This window comes from Artemia franciscana, chromosome 1, assembly GCF_032884065.1.
Source record: "Artemia franciscana chromosome 1, ASM3288406v1, whole genome shotgun sequence".
NCBI classification, from domain to species: Eukaryota; Metazoa; Arthropoda; class Branchiopoda; order Anostraca; family Artemiidae; genus Artemia; species Artemia franciscana.
This window is the reverse complement of record NC_088863.1, coordinates 57,587,811-57,615,786: the sequence shown is the minus strand read 5'-3', so window position 1 is coordinate 57,615,786 and position 27,976 is coordinate 57,587,811. Positions and strand designations below refer to the sequence as shown.

The following is a 27,976-nucleotide window of genomic DNA, read 5'->3' as shown; positions in this document are numbered from 1 at the left end:
CAAAAAATTTACAATTGTCATTAAATGATGATTCGTCAAAACTACCTGAACTATCAAAAGTGAGAAGTCCGAGAGAACAACCCGAGCAACTTAAATTCATAATAGGTGAAAATCAACAACCTGGACCATAAAATGAACTAATGCAAAGGGCATTCACAAATTTTCTGCAGCAATCGAAATCGAAAGTGAAGAAGAAAGAAAATGTGGTTAGAAGATAAGCGACAACGAAAATCAGGGCGAATTAAAAATTAAAAATAATAAGAAAGGATTCTGTGGCTAGAAGCCATAAGAACAAGCGACCAGAGCAATCTAAATTCACTTCAATTGTTGTGAATTGTAGTGAAAGCTACCGAGTCAAACACATCGCCGCATGGCTGAGGTAGTTTGTGACATAATCTAGGGAAGATTTTACCACCCCAAAGTTGTAGATTTGGCATTCTATGGGATTTTGTAGACTTACCTGCCACCTTCCAGAGCTCTCTGGGACGTCTGCAATGTCGCTGAACCATTGAGCCGCTTAATTTTAATCAGTGTATTTTACAGTGGCTTTGTCTGCCGTCCTCATCACCTCGAACGAACTACAGAGGGTTTGTAGAAAATTAAAGAGCTCGAACGACAAAATATCGTTTAAGCAAAAACCACTAATACTAGCCACTGCGGCTAGATGTTGTAAGAGTAAAGCTGGGTTGACCATTACCCTCTTGTTATTCTATCACTACGGATGAACTCTCAGCCATAGTTACAGCTTTCTCCTTTCTCCTGAAAACATATATGTCAATGTCTTTCACTTCCATATCTTTCAGAAACGTTTCTCTCACAGATCTGGCATCGTCTACGTTTACAGATGTTGAAGCATGGTCATCAGTCACCACATTCAACAGCTATAATTCCTACCTGAAGGGTCAATGTATCGAATTATCTTAGATCTCTAGCTCTCCTCGAGGATATCATCTTGTGTGATTTTCAATAGTCAACTCCGTGAGACAAGTCAGGTTCTGCACGCTTTCGTTAGTGAGAACAAAAGTAGGCATAGAAGATGTCCAAATTCTCTACTGCAATCAGTCAAGTCTTTACCCCTCGTCAAATCGCCACTCACTTTTATGCTTCTCATTGACGATCGCCAAATCAAGAAAAAGTGCCGCCCACTAGTCGTCAATTTTTCGGATGAACGGGCAGTCTCTGGTTGTCTTTCTTCAACTGAAACATCGATTGCACGAACAACCAAGTAGACTTCGTGTAAAGATTGTGGTCAGAAACAGCAAAGTAAGAAAACACTTCCAACAACGACGGTAGATAAAGCTCTAAGTTACCACTTTGTTCATTTCTCTGGATTTCAAATTGTTTCAGATACTTAAATTAAAGACGGCCAGTTCTGGACTTGGATAATTGTTCTTTTGCACTTTTAACTATTTAATAGATAAACTCTGCTGCTTCTGACAGCCGTGCTTCGTTGATGGTATCTCCTTCAAGGAGCCATTCGTACACCTGTTTTTCCATTTCAAGGGTTTCTGGTAGTATATCTATGGTAGATGGCTACATTGATAATATCACTTAAAGAATGGCACTAGGAAAAGGAAACAGAAAACTGGAGCGTAGGGGTTGTCTGGAGCACTGATTTGAAATTCAATTGTTCAAGACCCATATTCTAAGGTGCCTCTCCTAGCTTGATAGGAAATGACAAATCAACTGACAAATTATTAAACCATCTAGTTTATGTAGGTTAACTTTCACATATTAAGTAAGATAAAGTACTTGACCACGTAAAATCAAGTTTTCAACTTCATTTTCGAATTCCCCGACATTGATTTCATAAGCAACAACCAAATAATCTATCAACCTTTTAATTTTGAGTTTGCCCCCACTCTCCACCTCTTAAGAATGAAAACAGGCATTATTGCGTGAATAAATAAAAACCTGAGTTTAGATTTGGAGTCGGCATGCTTGATTTGATAGGTAATGACTATTATAAAGAGAAAAATTAATTTTCCCCGTCATTTCCACTGTTCAAGAGTATATTTGGGATACCTATACAGGTGTGATACCCGGGGATTCACTTTATGCGATTATGCTGATTTTCTTTCTTTTTAAATGTTGGTTTAAAAGAAATTATCTTACAATTTCCTCGAGGTGTGACAATTTTTTTCCGTATTTTGTTTCGATATCATTCTTTTTTCCGTATCTCCACTAGTGTGAAAGTAGGCTGATTATTTAACGGGCATAGTGATACTGATTTGTGAAAGTTTCAGCAATTTATGTCTTTTTTTAACGTTATAGCTATAGAAGAAAAACGTATTTAGAATATATTTTGTTTTCAGTAAATCATGAATGAAGATCTGGTCTATCATTTCTTTTCATTTTTTTGAACGCATTACACAGTTTTATAATAGTTTTCAAAACACTTTGCTGCCATTTTAATCGCGTTAGAATTGCAACGCCAACGTTATTTCCTTGTTTTCAAAAAGGTCAGTGCTTGTCCGAGACATACACGCAGTTGGTATGGAAAAAGAACTCTTACCTAAAGTGCCAAATGTCGTCCTGGGATTCTTCCAATAACTAGGGTGGGGCTACTAAACTATTTCAATGAAGAACTCTGTTGAATAGACGATGCTTCTTGTATTCAGGTTTCCTTTCCAAAAACCCGTGGTTTGATCGGCATCTTAATTTGTTTATAACAGGAAGTTGTTCGCTTAATTTGTTATCTAAACTCAAAAGTCATCGCTAATCTCAAACTTTACCTAAACTTATATTTATTCAAACTTCTGACTTCAGGATTACAGCAAGTAGGTGAATTTAAATTGATCTGCCATTAATCGATAATTATTAATTTACTTTAATTGATTATTTGAAGCTATCTTGCTTGGTAGATAAATCATTTGTAACAGAGAAACAAACAGATTCATTGAATCACACAAAATTGGTCGAAATTACCCAAGTTGTTTTTGAATTTTATGATCAAAACTGGAGCATATTACAGCTCTCGCCTGTTCTGAAATTGAATTAAAAAAACAAGTTTTTTCAACTAAAAGTAAGGAGCAACGCTAAATCTTAAAATGAATAGTATTTATTTCGTACATAATAGGGGTTGCCCCCTCTTCAATACCCCGTCTTTTGCATTAAAGTGTGTCAGTACTTTTAAAACAGCTTTTGATCGTAGGCAGTGTGATAGCGCTGCCTAAGCGCTGTGGGCAAAATGTTCAATTTTATTTTATTTTTTTTAAACCAGGGCACTTAGTGTCGACAGAGTTGTCGTTGAAAATTTAAAAAGGGCTCGTTTAATTGGAAATAGAAAGGGCTAGTGCCCTTTTTAATAGTCGAAAGTGATTGATGGGCATCTAACCCCCTCCTACGCCCACTATTTCCCCAAACACATCCAATCAAAATTTTTAGATACCCTTTTTGTTTAGTGTAGTTAAAAGATCCAGAGATTATGTGTTTTGGGATGACAACCCCTTCCACAGTCCTCAGGGCATGGGTTGTAATTTATGGCCGGGGGGGATATAAGGTTTTTATAGAAAGGATGGTCGCATAAACTTAGGAGGGGGTTCATTGGATTGGTCAGCAGAATTTCTAGTGCCTTTCTAAGGTTTGAAGTTCTCGGGGGATGGATAATCCCCATCCAAATCTCGTATTTTCGAGAAATACATCTGCTAGAAATTTTGAGATGGTCATTTGGTGTCATAGAATCTTCAAAAAAGGCTCATTTGACTGGAAATTGAAAGGACACGTGCCCTTTTTAATAGTTAAAAGCTGTTAGATGGTAACGATTCCCCCCCCCCGCACACCCATCAATTCCAAAACACATCCAATCAAAATTTTGTGATAGCCATTTTATTTAGCATAATTCAAAATCAATATCTATTCAAAAATCAAGCTCGTTGATTTTTGAATTAAAATCGAGTTGCCATCAATCCATGACTAATTGGAGAAAAAGCCAAGACAGTTGATAGTCTGAGTGAGAGGCACAGCTGGCATAAGGATTTTAAAGGAATTTTTAAAAATGAAGCCATTTTCACTGGTTGATAGATAGTCTATGATGCATCCATCCTAGGGCAGAACTAAGGTAGGTAGTCATAGAACTCAGGTATTATCAAGATTTTTGGGTTTACTCACGACGGACATTTGAATTAAAATCAAGTTGTCATAAATCTATGGCTAATTGGAGAGAAAACAAAGACAAATAGTCTGAGTGAAAAGCCCTGCTGGCATAATCATTTTACAGAAATTTATAAAAATGAAGTCATTTTCACTTGTTGATAGATTGTCTAACATCCATCCATTCATCTTAGGGCAAAACTGTAGTAGACAATAATAGAACTAAGGCATAATCAAGATTTTTGGGTTGACTCATGACGGATACTGTCAACTGGATTTATAAAAACCGGGACAAAACCAAATTTGGGCAAAAAAAACCGGGACAAAACCAAAGTGTTGCTCTCGCAATACAATTATCACGTATGTGAGGGGAGTTTCTCCTTCCTCAGTACCTCGCTCTTTATGGTTAAGTTTGACTTTTTTTGCCGATTATTTAAGAATGAATCCTGAAGCACAAGGGCTGTTTAATTAGAATAATAAACTTTTTCAAAATCATAAAAAAAATTTAACGTAAAGAGCGAGGTATTGAAGAGGGGCAGCGCTTCATATACGCTTTGTTCGTTTTAAGATTGCTTCTTACTTCCAGGTAATAAAACTTGTTTTTTTATTTAATTTCTGACCTTTTTTTTTAATAATGCCTGGGAATCTGGCTTTCCCAGCATGATCCTCCCACGTAGCCCCCCTACCAGAAAAATACTACCTTCGAAGTATATCTGCATACTTCCTTGTCCCTACTTAGCTTGCTACTGAAACGTAGCAACTGAAACGTCGACTCGACGCTCTATGCGCCAGCAACGGCTCAGGAGGATCTTTGTCCTTTTTTTTTTTTTTTTTCCCAATAACCAATACTATATGTAAACACGCGGAAAAGTTCATAGCTTGCAACCCTTCCCCCTGGAACTGCGGGGAGTCAAGTCATCCTCAAAGACATGGCTTTGACTATTGTGAACAAAAGACTTTCTCAAAATTTTTGGGAAAATTTTTGGGGAAGAAAGGGCGAGGGAGAGGGCAGGCGTTCCTTCAATATTTTTGATCAGTTAGAAAGGGTACTAGGACTTTTTATTTAGGATTGAATGAGCCTCTCTATATCCTTTAGGATAACTGGTTTGATACGATCACCCCTGGGAAAAAACAACAACAAATAAACCGTCGTGATCTTTCTTGTGGCAAAAAAATGCTAAATTCGACATGTTATATATAGGAGCATGAAACCTCTGCAGTAGGATTCTCTAATATGCTGAACCTGATGGTGCCATTTTCATTAAGGTCACTTCATGTTTTGGGGGGTGCCCTTCTTTTTTCAAAGTTTGGGCATATTTTCTCAGGCGCATAACTTTGATGGGTAACATTAAACTTGATGAATTTCATATATTTTGAATTTATTTAAATTTATGACACATTAGAGTTTGTTCCGAAAATAATTTTTGTATTCTGGAGCCCAAGTTTTCAATCAGGGTAGATTTTATAAAAATTCTTTCTTTTAAGAAATAGTCTGTTCTTCGATGTTGGATGGAAGCAGGAGTTTGGGATATTTTGGTATTTTTTTTTCCTTTCTCTCTTTTCTTTTCTTTTCTTTTTTATTTTTCCTTTATTTAATGATATTGAATATGTTTAATTGGTTTATATACTCCGAACAAGAAAAAGCTTAATGCGAGCTGATCGTTTTTTTTTAATCAGATCGAATCGGAGATGTTTCTTAAGATGATTTTGAAAAAAATATCGTCAAACCAACAGGATGAAATTTTTACGCAGAAATTCCTCTAATAATGTAAACTAATTAGTTTAAGAATTAAGACCATTTTTGGTTATTTGAAAATATACGAACTTCATTTGCCAAGTACAGCAAAAGATGATGTTAAAATATCAATATGTCAATCTAGAATTTGTACAAGGACTCAAAGGGTCAAATTGATTCCAGATATAAAGAGCGTTCCCCTTATGCTTCGCTGGGTGTATCATAGTGGACTTCAATATAAAGCGCTCTGCATGCGTTTATATTGCCGCGTGTCATATTTTTTAGAGTATTATTGCAAGGTCGCGAAGTATCAAGTTCAGCGTAACCAAATAAAAAGAGCATTGTTTAGTCGTTGGCTTAAAGTGGAGGAAATTGGATCGATTGACAATAAAAAAATCGCTTTATGTATTGTCAAAAGCAGGAATTTTAAATAGAGCACAATGGTATGAGATCAAAAGTTGCATGTTTTTCTGCGTCCGTTGTTGATTATTTTATAGTTGTGCTTTAGCCTACTTTATTGATTTAGGTAAGGATGTCAGACTAGTATATTCGTTTTGAAAGTGAAGCTGTGACACTGGATTTTTTCCACTTTAGAGTGAAGAAGCAGCTTAGAAGTTTTTCTCTTGAATTATCTTTATTGATTTCAATAGAAGCAGCATTTAATCTAAGAGTATTCTTCATGATTTGAAATTTCTTTGACACAAAAATGGGAAAAAAGGGCCACAAAATAAAACTTAATAGCCAAAAAATGGATTTTAATAAAAACAGTTTTAAAGCTTCAGATATGCTATGAAAATATTTCAGTTAGCAATAAATGGAATTGTAGAGATAAGAATATTCGAGAAATGTCGAGAGATGGATATTCCAAAAGGGATGAAAACAATTTGTCACGAGAAAGAGGATCATTTTAAAAACTAATGTTTTTTTAACCAAAAAAGTGTCATTTTTCTAAATAAAATAACATTTTGCACTTCTTGCATATTTTGCATTCGAGCTATACTCTCAGCCTTGAGTTACCTAATATTTTGTATATATTGGTTATAATAAAAGAACCTTGAACCTTGAACCTTAAAGGGAGAATGGGAGGACTGGCGCAAGGAGGAATAAAAAAAGATACAAAGTTAATGGTGACAAAGAAAAATGTTGTTGCATTTTTATTGGTTGATTTACTCTACAGTTTGTCCGTAAAACACCAAATAGAAAGGTAGTTTAGGACCCAGACTTCCGTTAAAAGGAAAAAAAAATGGTCTGCTTTACATTGGAAATTATTTCGTTCAGATGATGATCCTGTGCCGTAGCAGCTTAAAATTAGCCTCTTGTTTCGGCAGCTCAAAACACTACAGCCTGTAACAATGAAACATCTTGTCCATGAAATGCTTAATATAGTTCATAGTAACGAATCAAACAGTTCGTGGTAACGAACTGTAGTAAGGAGCGACCCGGCTCAATAGTAACCAAAACTCTAAAAAATTGAATTTTGGTACCAATAGCTACATCAAAAGAATCGCATTTTAATGCTGATTTTAAATATACAAGTTTCATCAAGTTTAGTCTTTCCCATCAAACATTACGAGCCTGAGAAAATTTGCGTTATTTTAGAAAATAGGGGGAAACACCCCCTAAAAGTCATAGAATCTTAACGAAAATCACACCATTAGATTCAGCGTATCAGAGAACCCTACTGTAGAAGTTTCAAGCTCCTATCTACAAAAATGTGGAATTTTGTATTTTTTTGCCAGAAGGCAGATCACCTGAAGGAAGGGGGAAGATATATTTTAAAATCTCGGGTTATATTTTTTAATTTCTTTAAATGGAAATCCCAAACAAGGCACTTTTTGATGAAATTCCTCAATTTTTTTTTTCAAAATCTAGGACGGCAGGCAAATATTACTGGATTTTTCTTTGAGTGAGCCAGCAGTTGTATCCATACGCTCTATATGCTCTATATATATATATTAAATAAAAAAAAAACTAATTTTTTAGCTGAAAGTAAGAAGCGACATTAAAACTTAAAACGAACAGAAATTACTCCGTATATGAAATGGGTTGTCCCCTCCGCAATCCCTCGCTCTTTACGCTAAAGCTTTTAATTGTTTTAAAAAGTAGAATTGTGGCAAAGAGTCAAACTTTAGCGTAAAGAGCGAGGGATTGCGGAGGGGACAATCCATTTCATATACGGAGTAATTTCTGTTCGTGTTTTAATGTCGCTCCTTACTTTCAGCTAAAAAAAATTAGTTTTTTTTTTGTTTAATTTCTGAACGTTTTTGAATTAATGCATGTTTGGTTTTGGCTCTCCGCACATAAATTGTTAAAATGAAATTTGTATATTAATTCTTTTTTTTGGCTAAATGGCTTTCTCTTAGTTTTGATCAGACGATTTTGAAATATAAGGGGTGGGGAAGGAGGCCTAGTTTCCCTCCAATTTTTCGGTTACTTAAAAAGGCAACTAGAACTTTTAATTTTTAATGAACGTTTTTATTAGTAAAAAATATACGTAACTTAAGAATTAGCTTACGTAACAAACTTTTATAATCCTATATTTTTATTATGTATACGAAGGGTTTGTACCCTCGTTAATACCTCGCTCTTTACACTAAATCGTAAGTTTTGTCCTAATTCTTTAAGAATGACCCCTGAATCAGAAAGGCCGCAGAATAAATAGTTGAAATTACTAAAAATACTTTAGCATAAAGAGCAAGGTATTTATCTCCTCCTAAATACATCGCTCTTTATGCTAAAGTATTTTTAGGACCCCTCATATGCATAATAATCTCTGTTCGTCTTAAGTTTTAATGCTACTCCTTACTTTCAGTTGAAAAAACTTTTTCATGTTTTTTTTCATTGTTTTTTTTTATATTAATGCTAGAAAATCCCGCGCCCTTTTTACTGAATTTCTCTTCCCCCATGACATATTCCTCCAAGGTAAGATCCTCCCACATAGCCCCCTCTCCTCAGCCCCACTCCCAAACCAAAAAAATCCCCCTGAAAACGTCTGTACACTTCCCAATAACCATTACTGTATGTAAACACTGGACAAAGTTTGTAACTTGCAGCCCCTCCCCCAGGGACTGTGGGGGAGTGAGACATTCCAAAGACATATTTATTATGGTTTTCGACTACGCGGAACAAAATGGCTATCTCAAAATTTTGATTCGTTGACTTTGAGAAAAAAATGAGCGTGGGAGGGGGTCTAGGTACCCTCCAATTTTTTTGGTCACTTAAAAAGGACACTAGGACTTTTCATTTCTGTTAGAATGAGCCCTCTTGCGAGATTATAGGACCACTTGGCCGATACGATGACCCCTGGGAAATAAAAACAAACAAAAAAACAAATAAACACACACCCGTGATCTGTCTTCTGGCAAAAAATACGAAATTCCACATTTTTGTAGATAGGAGCCTGAAATTTTTTCTATAGGGTTCTCTGATATGCTGAATGTGATGGTGTGACAATTCTTTGACTTTTAGGGGGTGTTTCCCCCTATTTTCCAAAATAAGGCAAATTTTCTCAGGCTCATAACTTTTGATGACAAAGATTAAATTTAATGAAACTTATATATTTAGAATCAGCATGAAAATTCGATTCTTTTGATGTATCTCTTAGCATCAAAATTCCGTTTTTTAGAGTTTCTTTTACTATTGAGCCGGGTCGCTCCGTAAGACACCGTCCGTAGTTTTGTCCGTAAAACACCAAATAGAAAGGTAGTTTAGGACCCAGACTTCCGTTAAAAGGAAAAAAAAATGGTCTGCTTTACACTGTAAATTATTTCGTTCAGATGATGATCCTGTGCCGTAGTAGCTTAAAATTAGCCTCTTGTTTCGGCAGCTCAAAACACTACAGCCTATAACAATGAAACATCTTGTCCATGAAATGCTTAATATAGTTCATAGTAACGAATTGCAGTAAGGAGTGATACGGTTCAATTGTAACCGAATCTCTAAAGAATGGAATTCGTATATCAATAGATACACCAAAAGAATAATCTTGTTATGCTGATTCAAAAAAGGAAATTTGCCTTATTTTCAAAAAAAGGGAGTAAAGGAATCTTAATGAAAATCCCTCCACCAGATTCAGTATATAAGACAACCTTACTGTCATGGTTTCAAGCTTCTAACTGCAAAAATGAGGAATTTTGTATTTTGTGGATGAGTGTTTTTTTTCGTTTTTTTTCCCAAGTTCCCAAGGGTGATCGTATCGAACGAATGGTCCAAGAGAATTGGCGGACGACTCAAACGGGAATTGAAAGTTCTAGTGCCCCTTTTAAGGACCAACAATATTGGGGGGGATACCTAGACCTCTTCCCTTGAGTCCCAGCCCTAAAGTTGTTTGACGAACATTTTGAGATAGTTATTTTTCTCAGCATAGTTCAAAGGTTAAATAACTATGCTTTTGGTAATGATATGATCCTCCATATTCCCAGGGAAAAGGGCTGTAAGTTACACAATTACTGTGATATAAGTGGAATCGTGTCGAGCCAATAGTCCTAGAAGATCGGCAGAGGGGTCATTCGGACGGAACTTGAAAAATTAAACGCCCTTTTCAGTCCCCAAAAACGTTCGAGGCTAGTCAGCCTCACCCCCCCCCCCCACCCCAAGTCACCCGATTCAATTTTTGAGATAGCCATTTTGCTCAGAATAGTTGTTTGGTCCAAAAAATATCCTTTGGAGATAACATAACCCCCCACAGCCCCTGAGGAAAGGAATATAAACTGCGAAATTTGCCGAAATTGTTCACCTGTAATATTTCTAGGTACAATGTGCATCTAATAGCCTTGTGGTAGAGCGTTCACCTTGAAATCGAGAGAATAACCAGTTAAAAAACTTGTTATTGTCTATTTTTTTCTGAAAAAATTAAGAGTTGTAACTTTGTTTAAGAGTTGTAAATTTTGACGTAAAATAATACATTGGGGATGGTGACAGGAATAGTTTCTAAGGAGGGGGATTTCCAACATGATTTCAAAACATCCTTGGGAAATTTCCAAGAACACTTTCAGCGACGAAAAATATGTGAAAATTTATGTGAGAAGACATTTACTTTGAGTAAGTTTTTGTTGGGACCGAATTTTCTATGGAGGGAATATTTGAATTTCGAGCATTATTTTAGATACGGTCAAGAAATTCAATAAAAAAACACATTTAATAACTGAAGGAAGGAGCAACATTGAAACTTAAAACAAACAGAATTTGTTTCGTATATTAGGTTTGTTGCCCCCTCCTCCATACCTTGCTCTTTACGCTAAAGTTTAGCTAGTATTTAATAACTGAACTCATGGCAATTTAATTGGAATTAGAATCTCTTTTAAAAGTACTAAAGAACTATAGCGTGAAGAGTGTGGTATTGAGGAGAAAAAAAAAAAAAATATATATATACATAGATCAGGCTAGTAACAGCAGTGATTAGGCCTATTATGCATGAAAGGAAATTTAAGTTGGGAATCAAATGGGAATCAATTTCTTTAATTTCTATTTAATTTACGTCCTATAAAGTAATATGAAATAAGGGTACTTGTTTATTATTCAGGACATACTCAATAAGTGAAGTTAGGTTCTTTCGTGAAACAAACTACGATGCAGGTACATTTTAATGAAATATTTTATATATAGAGGTGGTTAGGTTGGGTTAAGTTAGGTATTTGATATAATCCCGCTCCACTAATGTGCAAATATATAGCCCAAACTTTTGATAAAGCTAATGAAATAAACCAAAATATGATCAAAATATAATACTTTGTTAGGAAAATTGTAAAATTACAACTTAGAATTATGTACCCAGAACGCAGAAATGTCGTTAAGAATCGAATTAAAAGGAGGTCTTTCTTCTGACTTTACTGCCGCCCGCCACATGTGCTCTGCTAAGTATGATTGTAAATGATGGTGGGATGTACGTGGGTGCCGTTTATTACGCCACTTTACGGAACCCCACATTCTCTCTACTTTTTGGGTAGAGGCACAGGTTTCTGGGTTGACAAAATTATTTTTGTAGTTCACTTTCAAGTGAGTGAAACCTGCTTGTTCCAGCTCAGTTGTGTTGAAGCCCTTCCAACAATCTGAAATGATTCTTGATCCTGGCTCTATGTGAAGCTTAATTTGTTCGAGTAAAGCTACTGCTCCTCGGTCGGGGACCTCCACTAAAAAACTTTCCCCGGTGTCCTTGCACAGTCCACGAAACATCAATTGTTGCGGTAATATTCTTACTGCATTATTTTTCCTTTCTGTAAACAAGGATTCATCTATTTCCACTCTATAATGGATTCCTCAGATTTTCCCGCGGTTTTTCTGTTGCATAGAAAACATACACACTTCACGGAGGTAGTTATTCCAATCAATAACTGTCTTCTTAGAAACGCCTAGCTCTCGTTCACACCAGGCCACAGTTGCCAATTCGTAAACCCAGCAATAAATGAAACGAACTGCAGTAATAAATAGTATTCTACTGTCAGCAAACCACGTATTTACATGCAAATTGACTTTTTTCAAACATAGCCTATTGTTACACTTCCAAAAATGTTCCTTCTCGTAAGAGTATAAAGTCATGTTGCGTCCATTGATGCGCTGTTTTGTTGTGGGCAACAGCCCCTTATCCTGGAAAAATATAATTGCCTCTTTTTCAGTCTTTGGCAAATCTCAAATCTTCATTTCAAAATCCATGTTCAGACACTATCTTCTATCACTATGCGTAGCAAACTCAATTGAGTTTTGTCTTTGTGGCTATCAAACGGGATTTTCTCAGAAAAAATTTTGAGTGTGTTCTCAATTGAATTGAATCAATTGAATAATGAACAAGTACCAAATATTTAATTGAAATGTACCTACATCGTAGTTTGTTTCGTGAGAGAACCTAATTTCACTTATTGAGCGTGTTCTGAATAATACACAAGTACCGAAATATGGTGATTTGGCGAGTTTGGTGCTTCTGGACGTGCTAGGACGATGAAAATTGGTAGGCGTGTCAGGGAGCTGCACAATTTGACTTGATAAAGTCGTTTTCCCAGATTCGACCATCTGGGGGGCTAAATAGAGAGAGGAAAAATTAGAAAAAATTAGGTATTTATAACTTACGAGTGGGTGATCGGATCTTAATGAATTTTGATATTTAGAAGGACATCGTGACTCAGAGCTCTTATTTTAAATCCTGACCGCCATTAAGCCTCTTATTTTCCTTTTTAAATCAATCTGTTGATTCATATAATTTTGTTAGAGCTCATACCATATGATCTCTTGGCTCTTAGCTCTTCTCGCCTCGTCGCAAGTGCCATATGAGCTCTTAGCTCTTGTTATTCTTTTTTGATTTACTGCAATGTTTTTGTAATTTAAGTGTTAAGTTTACTGATTTGCCCTTTATCTTTGATGATTTTGCTTTTTTAATTCCTTTTAATTTTAAGTGTTTGACTTAATGTACTGTTTTGAATTTTTTTTTTCTTAGCTTTTACTGACATATAAAGCGAATTTGGCTCTATAGAGCTTGTGATAGTCTTTTGAAAATAAATATTATCTTATATATATATATATATATATATATATATATATATATATATATATATATATATATATATATATATATATATATATATATATATATATATATATATATATATACATTTGTATTTTCTATATTTTTCAGTAAGAACCAATGCTAGTAGCAAAGAATTTGGGCTTTTGAGAAGGATGCATGTTAAGAAAATAGTTCTTAACTTGTTTTAACACAGGTACTTCTTTTGTGCTTCACCACCTTCTCCTTCTTCCTTTGTGAGGAAATAAATAACATTTATTATATATTTCTTGGGTGTTTTTCTGTTTCTGGATGGTGTCATCATTGGTTTAGTTTATGGGTACACAGTGAAAACAAAAATGACACATGGCAAAATACACTGGACATTAGGGTGCTGGTGGTAAAATATAGAGGGAACTAAAGTGTTTCCCCCAAAATTGATTTAGTTGGTCTAAAGCTTTAAGCTTTTTCGACAAAATTCATTTAGTTGGTCTAACCCTGACCAATTTTCAATTATTAAAAGATCTACACCCGAATTGGCCAGCCATGACAAAACAAAGAAATGAATCTGAAAATGACAAACAGGTGTATAGGCAGTAAAAGAAAACGAAGAGAAAGAAAAATCAAATGAATATTTCACCCCCTATAAAACAAGGCGTCTTCAGCGTAGAGAAAAAAAGAATCTAAAACTTAAAAAATATATATAAAACTAAAACAGACTACTAGTTGCTCATACATACAATTGCCAGTTATCTTTACTAAACGAGAAAATAACTGATTCTAGTTTAATGAAGGTTGCTGGCAATTGTATATGTGAGTAATTGTTTATTACATATTGTAGTTAGTCTGTTTTAGTTTTACATATATTTTCTATTTATATATTTTAGTTTTAGATTCTAGTTGTCTTTTTCTTTCACTGTGAAAGCACCTTGTTTCATACGGACGAAATATTCGTTTGATTTTTTATTCTCTTCGCTTTTCTTTATTTGGCCTTTGACCTGTTTGTCATTTTAAGATTCATTTCTTTGTATTTTGAACTATATTATAATGCCAGCTTTAGAAAGCTAAGCAAGTCATGTTTGAGTATTTTAAAATCAGTTCATCCAATCAAACAATTCGTATATAATGACAGATATATCATATAACAGAATATTAGAGTTCTTGACTGTAAAAAATATATTTCCCTTGTTGCTCAAGCCATGGGACGGTAAGTTTCCTATACAGGGGTTTCGGACAAGGCGGTTCAAATAGTGTATTTCTTGTTTTGAGCCGACTCTATTTTTAGGAGTTATGGGTTATTATATTTCTTAGTATTGGACGTGGTCATCTCTTACTAGGTTTCTAGCTATGGCTGGAACTAGGAAAAAAAACAAACACACAATTAAAGGCACATAGAAAGTTGGAAAATTCAAGATCAACAAGTTCATTTACATTATAAACTTATTTAAAAATTCTTTTTATTACTTCTTGATGAATTAGTTTCACTACACGGCCTTCAAAAATCCTTGTGTGTTATAGAATTCTCTGCATTATTTGAAAAATGATAAGAAGTCAAATAAAAAAGAAAGTTTTTTAGTTACCGCAGTTACAAAAAAGAAAGTTTTTTTTTTCAGCTGAACGTAAGGAGCGACATTAAAACTTAAAACCAACAGAAACTATTCCGCATATAAAAGGGTTCCTCCTCAACACCTTGCTCTTTATGCTAATATATAGTATATTTACAGTACTGTATATTGCATCCTGTGCCAAAAGCAATCTTCCTGTCAAACTTCAAGAAAATGTAGCCTTTTCCAGAATTTGAATTAGAATCAAGTTTGTGGATGGACTGTGAATAAAAAGTTAATAGCCATGGATAATTGAAGAAAAAGCTAATATAGATTAGTCTGAGTGAGGGGCAATACCGGCATAAGCCCTTTTCATAAGCTTTTCTCAGCGCTTTTTATGCGCTTTGACATTAAGAAATTGATTCGTTCAAAGGTAACCCTAGTGTTATCCAGCCTGTCGCTCATCAAGATCATGATTATGACGTGATCACTCAAAGTTTGCTATTCACGTGAAGATCGTGAAGATCTTGGTGCGACTGCTCAAACACTGCGCTCAAACTCTTTTTTTAAGATAGGCTTTTCATTCCTTTTCGCAACACGCTCGAGTTTTATATATTTTTTTTTTCAGTTTGCTTCAAGAGAACTAATGTTCTTCTATGTCTTGCTCCTTTGGAAGGTGCAGATGATCAAAGGTAAAGCTTTATATTATCATTATGTCTATACTTTTTCAAGAATATAAGAGTGCCGTGATCCATACTTTATTTTAAATAATATAATTCCAGGCTCAAATAGTGTGGGTGACACTAACGAATATATCCAATTTTCCAACTATTGGGTTGTTCATTTGATTATTTTGAATTATATTAACTGCATAATCATTTTAGGCTTTTGTAAGGCTGTTGTGCTGCATAAACTGTATAACTCCACAGCTCATGTAACTCACATAATTCAAAAACCATCATCAAAATTCAAAACCGTCATCGAAGGGCAAACTCACCATCATCTTTGCAAAATTTTATCACATGTAAAGGAAATTTTCTTGTTCAATCAGAGTTAAATTTGTTTTCAGCTTCAACTGAAGCTAGAACTGACACTGGTTTTATTTTTTAGATGGTGCCATAGCTCATATATTTTCCTGTTCACAGGCTTTTCGGTCAATCAACTTTATTCATTTCAAAAAGTAATTTATATTTACAAGCACCAAAAAGCTACAAACCAGAGAAAGCTTAGCTTGTTGGGGAAACTTGGCTTCAGCAAAATCTACTTAAGAAAAAATCCAAAATCATATTTCGAAATAATTTATCTCGTATTATGTGCCCATGTACAAATTCTACAATTCCAAATATCTCTGCTTTTCTTTTCTTTTTTTTTGCAAAATCAGGTCTAGTTGTGATTGTAGGTCAATATTACAATTGTATTCACGGGCTTCTTGCGCAGATATATATTGATATGATGGTGTAAACAAAAAACTTTTCAAAGAACTATTAATCATGACGCGTAAGTTTTTTTTATGAAATTCACAAAGGCAACTGCTCATTGAACTCATTGAATTTTTAACATTTCTTTTTTCATCTTGCTTGTCAGTTTAAAATTCTCTTAGTGTACTACCTGTTCGTAAAAGTTATATAGAATTTCACAATTGAATTAGAATCACAGTTCCATAAATCCGGAAATGCCGATTCCATAAATCCAGAGTATAAAATTGAAATCATGCTAAGATAGCTTTACCATTACAAAATTTGACGGCGAGTTGGATAGGGTATATTTGAGTCAATTATTCTACCCGATAATCCGGTTAAAATATTTTATTTCATTAGAGTACTCATACGGGTAAAAATAAATAAAGTCTTCAACGTTGTGGGTGAAACTGTCAAGAATAAAAAAATTAAATCGTTGATAAATATGGGTGTGATCTAATTAACTTTTAAACATAATGGCAAGCCTATTGTCTTTTGGTGTACTTAAAGTGATAAAGAAATATTTATTTTGATTCCAGCCAAACTCAAACCAGACATCACCCAAAATCACAAGATTTTGTAGGGCCCGTCATTTAAACTTTTGTAACAATATGCTGCACTTTATAAATGTTTTAACATAACTTTACAAGCACTATTATTTTATTGTCGAACACTTTGTTTTAACGAACACTATTTTTATTATTATTGTTTTTTTTTTGTTATTCTGCATAAAGTTTAAGATTTTGATTTCCTATTTATATTTGGGCAAAATCGTTGCAAAATAGTTTAATTGTATTCCTTACTATAGAATTTTGGATGAATTGGGATTAGGAATCAATCAGATGTACTGAAAATTTGCATTGCTCTTGGCCTTATACAGGGCTATAGCTATCCTGACCTCATTGTTGACAAACTTAAATATCTGGAAATATTAATTGATCGTCTGTTCTTAAAGAAAATTTTGTGTTATATTTAGCTATAAGTGCTTCTTTGATTAAATTAGTGCACTTTAAAGTCATTTATTAAAAGCAGCATTTTTCTGTTGTTTAAAAGTCAAAATAAAAATAGGACATACAACCAAATTTGTTTCCTGATTTAGGTTTTCTTAGTTCGGACAATTATTATATCAATCTTCAATGAAACGTAAATAAACTAAATGAAAAACTATGAAAATATTGAGACTTTGGGAGGGAGCTACTTACGTAATTTCCACCATCCTGTGTATATACTTGATGGGGTCAATATTTTCCAAGAGAATTGTCCCGTTTTTTTTTCTCATTTTACTTGATTTTTCAAATATTATTACCAATTTACGGTATTCCCAAGAAGTTTTAGCTCAACTCCTCAAGCCATCAATATCGGTTCCTAATTTTATATATTACATATAAATTATTTTGATAACATGGATGTATGTAGTGTCTTTTCACATAGCTTTACACCTTCCCTTAAGCAATAATTCGGCGTCCACTTGTTCAGCCCCCTCCCCTAAAGAAAATCTCTTAAGTGTCAATTTAAAACCCTAACTCGTTCCTGAAATATTTCATATACGCCATATTGCAAAAGTCATAGCTTATGGTGACTTTTGATCTATCTAGCTGCTTAACCGTGCACAAATTATAAAAGTCTCGTAGGACCTCATAGTGTAAAGGCCTTTCCTCTCCCCCAAGAATAGATTTAATTTTCCTCTCCCAATATTCCCGTATTCCATCCATTCAAATAATGACTGAAATTTTCTACTCTATTCCCCCAGCCTCAAAAGATGCAACATGTTCTTTTTAAGACGACAATGCACTTAACGTTTTTTGATCTACCCATATCTACCCTACCCACACTACTATTATAAATCTCCTTGACATTCGAATACTCCCTCACAGTTCCAATATATTCCCAGGATATTATAAAAGATTTGAAAAATCTTGTGCATACACCGTCTTTTGATTTGCTCAAGCATGCAAGTCACTTCTAAAGTACAGTTTTGCGACAATCTGGCAATCTTGACCTAGTGAACGGCGTGTGAAAGATCATTTGAAGTACAATTACTTAAAGCACAGAGTTTACGCTTTAATTAGTTGTACTAATTAACTACTACTACTACTACTACTACTACTACTACTAACAACTCATCGCAGCACCAAGCCACCTGAAGCCAATAAAGCTACGCACACTCCTCCTCCATCCTAATCTATTCAAAGCCTCCCTCTTTACACCCTCCCAGGAAGTTCCCATTTCCTTTATATTTTTCTCTATGATTTCCTCCCATCCCAGACGGGGAGGACCTGCTTTCCGTTTAGCCCTACATGGTTGACCGAAAATGACAATCTTCGGCAATTTGTCATCCTTCACCAGCAGATCGTTTCCTAGCCATTTCAACCTTTCTTTCGTTATATCCCTAGAAAGCGGGATTGAACCACATTTTTTGTAAAGCCTACTGTTTTAAATACGGTCAGGTAGCTGGTTACCCAGAATAATCCATAGGCAATTTCTTTGAAAAACATCTAGTAAATCTTCATCCGCTTTTCGGAGCGCCCATGCTTCAGAGCCATATTTGACCATTGTCATCAACGTACCTTCCAATATTTGCATCTTGGTTATAAAAGTATCTTCCTATTCTTCCAAACTTTTTTTTAACTGTATAAAACACCCTGAGCCTTGGCAATTCTACTTTTAATATCTTCATCGCTCCCACCGTCTTTACTAATAATACTACCAAGGTAAGTGAAGTCACCCATCTGACCAATCTTTCTTTACCCAGTGTCTCCTTTTCATCTTGACTTATTCATAACCTTAGTGACTTATTTTTCTTAACATTAATTTTCAAACCTATTCTAGCACCCTGAACTCATTAAACCTCTAAAAGTTCATTCCCTTTGCTCACACTTTGATCTAGCATTCTTAAATCATCCAGCATAATCTAAGTCCAGGAGAGTTTTTCACCCATTTGATTCCTTGGTCTCCCATTGCCTTTCGTATGCTCCTTAAGACAAAGTCCATCAAAAGGATCCATATAGAGGGGGATAGAACATAACCTTACTTAATCCCTTATTTAATACAAAACCAGTTGCTACCTCATTGTCTACCTTAACCGCAGCAGTATTATTCTCGTTCATAGCACTAATCACTTTAATGCATTTGTCTGGTATGCCATATAAGGATAACACATTTGCTAAAGCTCTTCTATCAACAGAATCAAACGCTTGCTCATAGTCTATAAAGCTTATCCGCCCATCTCGCTTTAACTCTTTCCTTATAACTAATTGTGTCCCCGTTCCTATCTTTAACTGGGACAAGTCCGGATTGACTATTCCCTCTCAATTTTACTTCAAAGTAAACTATGAAGAATTTTTTTTGTGGAGAAAGTATTTTTTAATTAATTTATGTTCTTTTTTAATTAAAAGTTTTTTTCTTTTGGTTGACTAAAGGAATATTTGTAAGACTTTCATCCCCTAGAAAATCCAGATTTTGCTTTTTATTTATATATTGGACATAACTTTTGAAATAAATCTTAAAATTAGCCTTGCCGAAGAATTTTGGATGTGTGGGAACGTGGAATACTATTCAAACGAATGGATTGAAAAATCCGCATTATCTTTGGGCTTCTATAGGACTGAAGCCATTTGGACCAGAGCCGTTCCTAAGGGGGGGGGGCAACCGAGGCAGTTGCCCTGGGCGCCATGACTTTCGGGGGGTCGCAGCTGGGGAACTGCCCACTCTGTTTCAACTTTTCGATTTGATTCGGCGTTTTTTGCTTATATTTCAGTCGACAGGAGGGGAGGGCTTTAATCGGTTTTCTTAATTGCTACCAACCTTAGGAACGGCTCTGATTCTGATCAATAAAATCTAGTAATCTTAAGTATGCATAAAAGTTAATTAACCACCCCGATTCAACAACCCTCAAAAATTTCTGCATCATTCCCTTAGGTGTTCCTGAGTTGTCGCAGACTAACCCATCTCGCAAACTTGATCGCAAACAGTTTGATTAGAGCTAGTTCAACATACCCTTGAACATGTCCTGAGAGTCTTCACTTAATTATCTTTGCCTTTCCAGAAATACTTCAGGCAATTGTTTTTGAAAATCCGGATGCACATACAGTCTTTTTGTTCAATTTAATATCCTCTCAATATATCCTGAAAGTTTCAAGTTAGACCTTTAAGCCGTTCCTGAGGTAATGCATATACGTCTTTTTGACGGCCTGAATGAACATAGTTTCTTTTAATTCAGTTCAACATACACCTGGTCAAGCCCCTTTAATTTCAACCGAATAAACTGGACTTTTTATTTAATACTGCAAATACACCCTTTGACAACCTTGGATCCACGCATCGTCTTTGGTTTAGTCGAACATCCCAAATAATATGCCCTGACAGTTCCAAAGCAAAACTCTTAGCTGTTCTTTGGATATTGAACAGATTTTTTTTTAGCAATCTAGATAGAAAACATGTTTTTAGATTTAATTTTACATCCCCTAAACTTTGGTTGACAGTTTCAACTTATTCTCCTATTCTGATACTTAGATATTGCGTCTATTTGCCATTTCGACCACCGATGGAGTTAATTTATTTTCTTCTGGTTTGACATTTGTATTAGAAATAGTAGCTGTAGTAGTGGCAGTGCCAGTAGTTGCAAAATTATAAGCAATAGTCAGAGTCACACTGGTAATCGTAGTAGTATTAGTAGGGTACTCACTGTAGCAAGCTGTCAGGGTCCCAAAAGTTTGCACTCGCAGTCGCAAATATTCGAAGTTGGAGTCACAGGTAGTAACAAGTAATTGCAGTCACAATTATTAACAGTCGTTAGTAGTTACAGTCGCAGTCGCAAGAAGTCACAGTTATAAGTTGTTACAATTACAAGTTGCCGCAGTGACAAGTATTCACAATAATAGTCACAATACAAACAGCCGCAGTTGTAATTAGTCACAGTTAAAAGTTTTCCCGTGATTTTGTGATGGAGTTCGACATGTTTTGATCGTGATATGTAAGAGCTTTCAAACTAGTCTAAGAGTTAAACAACTGTGTCTTTATTATCATATATTACCAAAGAAAGACTCAATTGCTTTCAAAAATTCTCTTTGTGTTTTTTATAGGTTCCAATGAAACAGAAAATGGTCAATATTCCTGTCAACCTAATTTTGGCTCAAAAGTTTTACTATGCTATTATTCGGGCTATGAACCATTGGTTTCGACTGAACCTTGCTTGTGCTCACACTTAGTTATTGAAGGAGCTACACTATTGGACAGTGGAAAAGTTCATGTTAACTCTGGTAAGTCAAATCCTCCTGCTAACCCCAATCCTTATACCACCGAGGATGTAGCTTAGGGTAGTACCCAATCAGATATTATGTAAGTTCATGTGTTTAAATGGAAATTACCGGATATATTTGTACAGTTATATGTTAGAAATGAGAATCAAATGGATTGATTCTGTCGAAGTTTTGGAAGTAAGGAATGCCCCCCTTGAATACTTTATAGCCTAGTGAGCAATTTGTATATGTATAATTTTTTTTAACCAAGCAAACTGTAATTTGAAAGCAATGTTGAATATTAGATTAGGGGCTTCATGTATGATTCATAACATCAATCTGTCAAATCTGGGGTTAAGTTACTAAGTGCGAAAGGATTCGTGCAGATTTTTCTCATTATTTTCTTCTTCTGATTCATCCATAGCCTTGAAGCTATTCTAAATTACAGATCTCGGCTGACTTTTTAATTGTCAGATTTCTTTACTCCATTACTCTTCCTAAAAGTGTCCGTCAGCGGTAAAACTCACAACCAGCCAAATTAGAGGACAATTATTAGTATATTTGTTTACCATTTGGGATAACGACGATGACAAGATACTTACGAATTTTTACAATGAAACAAGGTTATATGGTGCTTCAACCATGGTAATTATAGTAGTTAGTCAAAAAAAATTAGAGCATCTTCAAAATAATTGAATTTACCTTTTGGAAATTGAATATACAATTTTCAACTTAGGGAACACAAAACTCATTTATACAACTTTGTGATCTTTAAATTTTTTTCTATTGCATTCCCCCCCCCCCAAAAAAAATGCTGGATGTCCCCTTGAACAACAGGTAGATACAAATAAGGGCAAAAATAAGGGGTTATTTTGCCTCTTTGTCTCTGTCCTTCATAACATTATTAGCTGGATTAGTGAAACACGATGACTGGCTAAAAAAAAAAAAAAAAAAAAAAAAAAAAAAAAAAAAAAAAAAAAAAAAAAAAAAAAAAAAAAAAAAAAAATGTTGACGACGGTTTCATAAAAACACACTAATGGTATCAAATCAATCTTTTTAACGAAAAAACATATGAAATAGATCGTTCTTTCACTCAGGCCTCTTGGATTCAGGCTGCATGATCAGTTGATTCAGGAAAAGGGATCGGTGACCCCTCAGCACTGAGTCGTAGGATTACAAAAAAAAAAAAAAATATTTGGAAACAGTCGTTAACAAGAAAGGAAAAAGTGAAGCGTATGAAATCAAAACTGTTGCAGTAATATGGTTACTGTATCTGTAATTGGAACGTGAATTTTCAGCAGCAGAATTAAATGAACGGAATGGAGTGAAAAAAAACTGGATGAAACAGTGATTTTTAAGTTTTGTTCTATATGAAATCACCTTTTTCCAAGTATTAGCCATCCAAGCTTTTATTTAATTTCGCTATTGCCTAAGTATGCTTATGAGCTCCTTATACTATTTGTATGCTAAGTATACTATCAGATACGTATCAGCTCGTAAACTGAGCATCAAACGAAACTGAAACTAAAAACAAGCTGATATGTAAACTATAAAATTGTCCCTTGCAAGAAATTTGGTGTTCAATCCTATAATCTTTTATTAAACCTAAGAATCTTAAACTCAATATGGCTTCATTTCTTATGTCAAAATTGTTGTAATAAGGAAACGATTGTTATGTGACAGTATTAGAAAGAAAGTTTTGAAAAGCGTCACTGGGCTGCTTGTGATTTGTAAAATTTATATATATCAAAATAAGTTGTTTGTGTGGCGACTGAGGTCATGTTTGTGTGTCGACTGACGTCATGTCTGTCAACTGACGTTATTATAAGGATTGAGCGTTATGCCGTCATGAAGTTGTTTGTCGACTGACGTCATGTTTGTTATGACGTCAAAGGCTTTGTATATGACGTCATTATAAGTATATAAGAAGGCCTTTCAAAGAGAAATTTTTAATATAGATCTTAAAATGACAGAAGAACCTATAATGGCAGAAGAAACAGCCGAGGAAGCTGCTCAAAGAGCTAATGCCAAAAGGCTTGCGGCTAATAGAGAAGGTAAGAAAAGAAAGCGTGCCGAGGAATCACAACAACAGCTTGAAAACAAGCTTGCAGCTAATGGAGAAAGTATGAAAAGAAAGCGTGCCGAGGAATCACAACATCAAAGAGAAATTTTTAATATAGATCTTAAAATGACAGAAGAACCTACAATGGCAGAAGAAACAGCCGAGGAAGCTGCTCAAAGAGCTAATGCCAAAAAGCTTGCGGCTAATAGAAAAAGTAAGAAAAGAAAGCGTGTCGAGGAATCACAACAACAGCGTGAAAACAGGCTTGCGGCTAATAGAGAAAGTATGAAAAGAAAGCGTGCCGAGGAATCACAACAACAGCGTGAAAACAGGCTTGCGTCTTAAAGAGAAATCACCAAAAGAAAGCGTGCCGAGGAATCAAAAGAGCAACCTGAAACAACCTGGACAGCGAGAGTCAAAACGTATCAAAACTGACAATGAGAGTGATGAGGATTGGGTTTGAGATTTTGACTTGGATAAGGTCATCAATGACTACCAGATTTTAGTTAAAAAAACAAAGGTTCGGCGATATGAATTTCATAGTGACGAAAGACAAGTCAAGGTAAAACAAACCAAACAACTTGAAAGTGATACCGATGATAAAAAAAAAATGACGTTGAAAGGACTATCGTTTCTCAGTTGCAACATCTTTTCTACATAAATAATAATTTAGTGCTTCTGTTCAAAACTATCAACGAATCAACGAAGTGGCAATCGTTATGGTCGGTGATTTGTATATGACGTCAAAAGCTTTGTATATGACGTCATTATAAGTATATAAGAAGGCGTTTCAAAGAGAAGTTTTTATTAAACTCATCGATGCTATGATGCCCTACAATATCCTATCATTTTTTGGGATGGAGCCGACGGCTATCACTTTAATATTAAATTGATAAATCCAGCCACTAACAAAGAAATGGATAAGACATGCAGCCCAATGAAATATTATGCCTATAGATTAATGATTCGTCATTTATTACATTTATATATAATCCATCTTGGGATTAGATACAACAGCTTTTACATCCTGGACAATCGCCGGTTCATAGACATGACATTACGGCCCGTGTCTTCCAGCAAAAGTTGCTCTCCTTCATCTCCTGCAGACTTATGGGAGAAATACAAATCGCAAATGGCCGAGAATATACTCCACCGAGTACGGCTAGAAAGGTCAGATATGACTTTGGACTTTACAAACGAAAATTTATAACTGCACTTTAGTTATGATTGAAGATTTGTGCTTATCTATTCAAACAAACTTCTCAAGCATTTTGGAATTCTTTCACCTAATCGTACTGCTTCTATTTCTACATGAGTAGAATGGGATCGTGAACAAAGTTACAACACAATTGATCTATTGTCGAATGTTACAGACCAGGACACCGTGACTCTAGGAATATAAATGACGACCGGGACACTCAAAGAGAAATTACAGACCGGGACACCGGGACACAAATATCAAGCGGGACACAGGGAATATAAATGATGACCGGGACACTCAAAGAGAAATTACAGACCGTGACACCGGGACACAAATGACGACCGGGACACAGGGAATATAAATGACGACCGGGACACAGGGACACAACTACAACGGGGACGCCGGAAGGGCACATGGGGGATATATAAATGACAACGGGGACACAGGGAATATTCGATTAGCAATTACCATAAATAAAGCCCAAGGGCAATCATTAGAAAAATGCGGTATAGATCTGAATACGGATTGTTTTCCCATGGACAATTATATGTTGCATGATCAAGAGTCGGTAAACCTGACAATCTATTTATATGCACAGACAATGGGACAGCGAAGAATAATGTATATTCGCAAGTTTTACGTAGTTAAAAACATATATATATATATATATATATATATATATATATATATATATATATATATATATATATATATATATATATATATATATATATATATATATATATATATATATATATCTACCTATATTCACAGGTGGGACACAGGGACACAACTACAATGGCACGTAACTAATATGGCGCGTAACGACTTACGCGTGCGGGGGGCTTGGGGGGTATTGGTGCAAAGCACCCCCGCCAACTAGGTGTTGGTGTGGCGCGAAGCGCCACGCCAACAGCTAGTTAACAATAAGACATGGGCACCTGCGCATCCCAATATTTTTTTTAAAATTAGGATGGTCATTATTATTGAAATTAAGCATAAAATGCTGCTACTGTACCCTATTTTATTTATGTTTGCAACAGTAGTGATGCCTCTCTGCTTTTATGAGGCCCACAGTCGCTGCTCATTTCTTCCTTTTATGATTTAAGTTGAGCGGCGATTCCCTCAAGATGCAGGTTTATTGATTTTCTAACGATGCAGGTGTCTGTTACGTCATAGGGAATGTTTTCTAAGAGATGCTTCTGCAAGTTACGTAATAAGGAATGTTTTCTAAGAGATGCAGGTGTACTATCCCCTGAATCTATTTAACAAGGACCCTCTTCCTGGATTCCGCAAGTGCCTTATCCCGTCATTCCACAAGTGCCCTATCCCGTCATTCCCCAAGTGCCCTATCACGTCATTCCATGATAGCCAGAAGGTGTTAATTACGCCATAGGAATGTTTTATAAGAGGTGGAGGTGTTAATTACATAATTGGAGTTGAGGCTCACGGAATCTTGCGTGTCTTGATGGATTTTGTTTCAGAGTTCAAAGTGATATAACTAAAATAAGATACTTTACGAACATCGTTAAATCAGTGGGTTCTTTTTTTAAGTTAATTAATTTGACATTTTGAAATAATTGGCTTAGGATTATAGTTGACTTTTAATCCTGACCTATATTTCATAATTAATTCAGTGACTTTTCTCAACAATTAGCTTGGCATAGTGATCTATAGGATTTTTGAAAAGTAACCCAAATTGGGAAGCAGAAGAGGGGCGGTATCTTGTTTCGATGTCTTGTTTCTCAAAGAGCATATTTTACCACAAGTCAGTACCAATTTGCTCTGTAAATATGACGCTCACATTGCTTATACAACAAACTTTCGTAAAACCGAAGGAAAACCCTTGGGTGTTAAACGATCAAGGGTGTTAAACTTTCGGGTGATAGTTAAACGATCCTTGCCCCTCACTCCTGTATTGTACTACTCGGCTGATAATTTTTTGGCTATTAGAATTAGTATTCTTGTGTTGGTGAATACCTTCCTCACAACCAGAATTCACTGTCTTCTCTGACAAATTGTCAGCTTTGTGCTCTTCCATCAGCAGTCTGATCAAAAATATTGAAAATCATGGATACGATTGGGCTCTAATGGGCGACTTCACCTGTGATCTGTGCAATAAGTCTAGCCGTGCTGAATTCATTTCAGAGTATGTTCTTTCCATATTGTCCCAAAAGATGCTAGACACAGATACATTCATAACAGTAGAACTCTGCACAACATTGACCATTGTTTGTGCTCTGCAACAGTGTCATCCTCAGATGTACATGTGGACGAGGATGAGCGTGATTATGACCATCTCCCGATACCCTTAAGCATCTCCATTTCTTTTTCACAATCCCAGTTGCCCATAACTGGCAGCAAGCTCGAAAAGAATTGGTGTTATAAAAGTGAATGGAGGAAAATTGACCTTCCATTATACATTTATACCCTTGCTGCTTTCCTCTCAAAAGTTCAAATGCTGTTCAGCTTGATATGCACTAGTGTTTATTTACTACATTGTCGCTCCCTGTTAAACACATATTACCTTTAAATCTTTGCCTGTTTGAAACAAGCAGGAGCTGCTGCCGGAGCTCGTGCCCGAGCTCGTTGAAAAACTCGTAGTTTCATTTGGAAAGATGTCCCCAAATTAAAAGGTATTAAAAATAGAGCGAAGTTCTGGCTTTGTATCTGGAGACAACTGATCAATCCCTTTAAGCTGGAACCTTCTGCTTCTAATGATGTCATTCCTGTGGCTTCTTGGATTAAGCACTATTCTAGTATTTTTAGTGTCATTAATTATGATGTGCACTCTGGTTACTCGTATCTCCTTAGTGATTTAGTTCCCTTGAAGCATATAATCCCAGTCTCCTGTGAACAAGTGCTTAAAAGTATTGAACAACTTAAATCAAAATATGTTGATCATGATGTCTCCCACCTTTGAACAGAGTCGCGAGATTTAGTGTACCAGCTGCAGCTGCTTTTCCAAATGTGCTTGGCATCCCCTTTTGTGCCTGACGCTTTTCTCAGTGGTGCAGCCACTTCGGTGCTAAGGAAAGGATCCTTTAAGTTGTGGTTCCTATAGACCCATAACTGTGGCCCGTAATGTTAACAAAGTTTTTGAGTATGTTTTGTAACAGTCAAAATCAGTTGGGATTCAGGCGGCGTATTGGTTGCCAG

General features: G+C 35.4%; 1 protein-coding gene across 1 annotated transcript in view; it reads left to right on the top strand.

The window, feature by feature from the left end:
* The first annotated feature begins 6,122 nt into the window (after positions 1-6,122).
* Positions 6,123-27,976, top strand: part of LOC136034992 (chitinase-like protein 3) — a 38,690-nt gene continuing 16,836 nt past the window's right edge. Inside the window, exons 1-3 of the mRNA XM_065716599.1 lie at positions 6,123-6,270; positions 15,489-15,552; positions 21,399-21,575. Of these exons, the coding sequence (XP_065572671.1) occupies positions 6,268-6,270; positions 15,489-15,552; positions 21,399-21,575 (244 nt within the window). The 5' untranslated portion in view covers positions 6,123-6,267. The remainder of the gene's footprint in view (positions 6,271-15,488; positions 15,553-21,398; positions 21,576-27,976) is intronic.